A 4,522-nucleotide genomic window follows, 5' to 3' on the forward strand; every position below is an offset into this window, starting at 1 on the left:
GCCCACCCTAAGTGTAGGTGCCTTCATAATTAGGGAGCTGAAGGAATACTTGGAATGGAATAGTCCATCTCTAATGTTTCCATCGTTGACCACGGAGTTGTACAATCTTGCTGGAGTAGAGGTAGATCCTTTTAACACTAGGCTGGACCAGGAGTGCCCGATATGGTCCCGAGCAGACATCAGCAGAGCAGCCTACAGGTGTGATCAAGAAATAGATGAAAAAAATACTTCGATGATCAGAATAAGCAGGGAGACCACCTCAAGAAGTTGGAAACAACTTACACTACTCCAGCCAAAGAGCATGGTGATTTAAGGGTTGCACATGATTCCCTAGCAAAGTCACACTCCCACATGTGAACAAGAGAGAAAAATCGGGAAAAAATCTTCATCCGAATGTGGAAAGGCATGAGGGGAATGTGGAAGGTTTTAAATCCTAGTGATGCATTGCCGTCTTCCAGCCTCCAGGAAACATGATCCAACTAATGTCCCTGTTAACTGATCTGCAGAGAAGGAGCAGGTTGTAGAAGAAAAAGAGGAGACAATATTTGTAGTTGAGGACACATAAGACTACTTTCCTTAAGAATATTTTCAATAATCAAGGAGCATTCTGCACCCTTTTTACTTTATTCCTTCGTTTGATTGCACGAGGATATGACAATATTTGTAGTTGTGGATTGTACCTTCTTGTCCTAACCATTGATATTTTGAGCTGTAGAGCTTATTTATAGGAGTTTATTTTTATCTATAATAGCAGTTTTTTCCTTGTCAGTTTCTTAGCCATGGTTCTTCCTAGGAGGTGTTTAGTTTATATTGAATCGAGCATGTTTCGGTAGTCAAGCATAGTAGTAGTGACTTTTCTCGATGATAGATTGCTAGGCAAGATTCTTAAGGAAAGTAGTCTTTTGAGTCCTTTAGTAGAGTAGAGTATTTTGACTTATTTAGTGGTGATACAGTAACTTATGACATGCATACTGTGTTTCGATCTAAAACAGACCCCATCTAAATCAGAATTATATGAACTTTGAATGGTTAAGTATTGACATACGGAGTCTTTCTCTAACATTATAACTACTAGTGTTGCTTGTTTGGGAGTTGAATGAAGCTAAATGAACCCCCTCTAAATCAGAATTGTTTGAACTTTGAATGGTAGTATTGACATACGGAGTCTTTCTCTAACATTATAACTACTCGTGTTGCTTGTTTGGGAGTCGAATGAAGTTAAATGATATCCATGTACAAATGTGTTGTGAGTAATTAGTATGTTTTCATTTACTATGTGTTGTATTCTTGAAGTTTTGATGATTTACAAACTAGTGTGCTAGAGACATGATCTGATCAAACTAATGAATATGGGACCTGGTATGTCGACTTCATGAGAAGTCAACTGGGTTCAACTGGAAATTGTACATTCTGCAAAAGGTTGGTGGAACTGCAGCAGAGGCACTGCAGAATAGGCCAATCTCGACCAATGGCATGGTCTTAGCGTTTGCGCTCTCTTATAAAAGGAACATGTTACAAGAGCAAAATTGTTGATTTTTAGCTATGAAATTGGAGAAATAACAGAGAAAGTTGGAGAAAAATAAAATACCGCAATAGTATTGTCAAAGGAAATTATTTTATTAATAACTCAAAATACATATTTATAGCTAAATTTCTAACTACACTCCTATTTAAATTGGGATAACTAATTCCTATTTAAATAATAAAGGGACAACTAATTCCTAAGTCACATAGGACTCTAGTAATTTAAAATTACTAAAATTATCTACTCCTACTTTATTTTTGAGACATATCTTCAACATTCCTCCTTGGATCAGAAATTGTCTCGGCTTTGGCTGAATTTGACCTCTTGAATAAATCTGCCAATTTGTCTTTGTTCTTCCATGACTTATGTGCACCTTCTCTTAGATTAAATAAGAAACCTTTGCTTCTCATATCAATTTGTAAATTCTCAAGATTAATGGAATCAAAGATTCGACAATAGTTATCTCCAAACAATAGTTTAAATCCTTCTTCTTGACCAACACTTAACAAACTTTTATCAATATCGGGCACGTAAAAGATATTTGAAATTATTTTTGTACCTGAAACTGTTTTGATTGCAATATTCCCTTTTCCTTCTACAGGAATATAGTCAACATTCCCAATTCTGATTTTCTTATTTTTCAAAGGCAAAAACTCTTTAAAAAGAGTTTTGTCATATGTCATGTGGTTTGTACAACCATTATCAATCATCCAAAAATCAGATTTCTTGGTTGAAGATGTTGCCACAAATAAGTGATATTCTTCTTCTTCTTCTTTGGTGACTTGGGCTTCTGCTTCATATTTTTGAGATTTGTTTTTGCAAATCACAGCTTCATGGCCAAGTTCATTGCAAATCTTACATTCTGCATCTGGCCTATTCCAACATTTAAATGGAGGATGACCTATTTTGCCACAATGCTGGCAAGGTGGGTAATTATTACCCTTGCTTTGAGTCTTATGGTTGATCGCCGAAGCTCCTTCAACCATACCATCCTATCTCATAAGCCTCCTTTGCTCTTACGCCTGCAACGTATTTAACAATTCTGCCGAAGTAATCTTGGATAGGTCTTTTGTGTTTTCCAAGGTAATTATTGATACTTCGTATCTTTCGGGCACAGTAACAAGATTTTTTTCAACAATTCTTGAATCTTTAAATTTTGTCCCAAGCAATCCTATCTTGTTAACAATGCTAAGAAGACGGTCTGAGTACTCTTTGACGGTCTCAGAGTCCTTCATCTTTTGCAATTCGAATTTCTTTATTAGATTTAATACTTTCATGCCTCGTATTGTTTCATCTCCGGTATATTCTTCCTTCGGATAATTCCAAATTTCTTTTGGTGATTTAAGGGCCATAATTCTCATGAAAATTATTGGAGACAGACTAGCAAACAAAGTTGATTTTGCCTTTGATTTTCTGATTTTCTTTTCCTTTTGGCTTTTGATTTGGGCCACCGTGGAATTATCGGGCAGTGGAATAACATCATAATCCTCCTCCACGGTCTCTCAAAGATCTAAAGCCTCAAGATAAGTCTCCATTCTTATTGCCCAAAGATGGTAATTCTCACCATAAAAAACAGGAGGAGCTATTTGGGAAAAGTTTGTAGAATTCATCTTTCTTACAGATCTCTCAAGAAACTGTCTCTTGATACAAATTATTGGTTTTTAGCTTTGAAATTGGAGAAGTAACAGAGAAAGAGTTGGAGAAAAATAAAATACCGCAATAGTATTGGCAAAGGGAATTATTTTATTAATAACTCAAAATATATATTTATAGCTAAATTTCTAACTACACTCCAATTTAAATTGGGATAACTAATTCCTATTTAAATAATAAAAGGACAACTAATTCCTAAGTCACATAGGACCCTAATAATTTAAAATTACTAAAATTATCTACTCCTATTTTATTTCTGAGACATATCTTCAACAAAAATGTAGTTTTTTCGATATCAAGATTTCACTAAAAAAGCAAAAGCCATTTTCTCTCAAAAGAACATTGCTCATTCTCAACAAGGGACCTGATCTAGTGATTTGTGTCTTTCAGTCTTTTGTGTCTTTCGTTCTTATTATGCAAAATCTATGCCTGGGTGATTAAGGTACATTATTTTCTTTTCTAAGTTCTTAGTTGAGCCGTATCAATTTGAGTTAGTTGATCGATCCATCAAGTGTTTAGTTAAGTCTTCTTTTATCATTGGTTTGATTTTTACCTTGGGGTAAAGTTGCCTAGGGGTATCGACTAGAGTTAGTTGACATATTGGTGCAATAGAGTTATTACATTATTCTTCTAATAGAGTTGTTACGAGGGTTTAGGATTAAGAGTTTAATCCTTGTGATTACTGGAGTCTGTGATCACTTTGTTGTTTGAAGGTAGTGGAGAGCTGAAAATTCTTGTGAGATAGGCATAGTTGTTTCCTTCCTTGGAAACAGCCTTTAGCTAAAATGTAAGGTAAGGTTGTGTACAATACAACCTTGCGGTGGGGCCCTTCCCCGGACCCTATGTATAGAGAGAGCTTTAGTGCACCGGGCTGCCCTTTTTTTTGTTATGAAAGAGGTTTCCATGTATACATTGTGTGCATTTTACTTTTTTTAGAAACTCTCTTACTTTACTGTTTGCTGTGATTGTGTGTCAAGGGACCTAGTCTCTTGAATCTTGGTGGATCCTTACTAGATAAAAATTGGTATTAGAGTAATTACCTATAAGGTTAACACCTAGAGAGAATCCAGCTCAAATGGATGCTCCACAAAACTTGGAGAAGGTCAGTCGATTACCAGACTATCTCACTTTAACTAATAGATTTATGGTTGGTGGATGACTCAAATACATGATTTCATAATGGTGGAAGATAAAGAGATGTGGGATATTATCTGCAATGGAATATATATTCCTATAAAGGAAATCAAGGAAGGAAACATTACTGGTCCCACGGACACGAAAGGAGTATGATGAAGCTGATCGAAAAAAGTTACAATGCAAAGAAGCTGCTTGTTTTGGAATAAG

The 4,522-nt window shown here is 35.6% G+C and overlaps 1 protein-coding gene across 1 annotated transcript; it reads right to left on the reverse strand.

The window, feature by feature from the left end:
• Nucleotides 1-1,776: 1,776 nt before the first annotated feature.
• Nucleotides 1,777-2,877, reverse strand: LOC124887139. Its single transcript, XM_047396333.1, has 3 exons — nt 2,546-2,877; nt 2,223-2,398; nt 1,777-2,120 (listed from the first exon to the last, which is right to left on the reverse strand). Exons 1-3 carry the CDS (start codon nt 2,875-2,877, stop codon nt 1,777-1,779), a joined length of 852 nt encoding a protein of 283 aa, XP_047252289.1.
• Between the last annotated feature and the right edge of the window lie 1,645 nt (nt 2,878-4,522).

The sequence above is a fragment of the Capsicum annuum genome, chromosome 9 (genome assembly GCF_002878395.1).
Source record: "Capsicum annuum cultivar UCD-10X-F1 chromosome 9, UCD10Xv1.1, whole genome shotgun sequence".
NCBI classification, from domain to species: domain Eukaryota; kingdom Viridiplantae; phylum Streptophyta; class Magnoliopsida; order Solanales; family Solanaceae; genus Capsicum; species Capsicum annuum.

What these genes read in the sequence shown, in the direction of transcription:
- LOC124887139 (XM_047396333.1), bottom strand. Translation starts at nt 2,877, where the DNA reads ATGGCCCTTAAATCACCAAAAGAAATTTGGAATTATCCGAAGGAAGAA. An exon ending in TTGTTAAATACGTTGCAGGC is followed by an intron (nt 2,399 to 2,545) that starts GTAAGAGCAAAG and finishes ATGTTGGAATAG; the next exon opens with GCCAGATGCAGAATGTAAGA. An exon ending in TTTTTGGATGATTGATAATG is followed by an intron (nt 2,121 to 2,222) that starts GTTGTACAAACC and finishes ATATTCCTGTAG; the next exon opens with AAGGAAAAGGGAATATTGCA.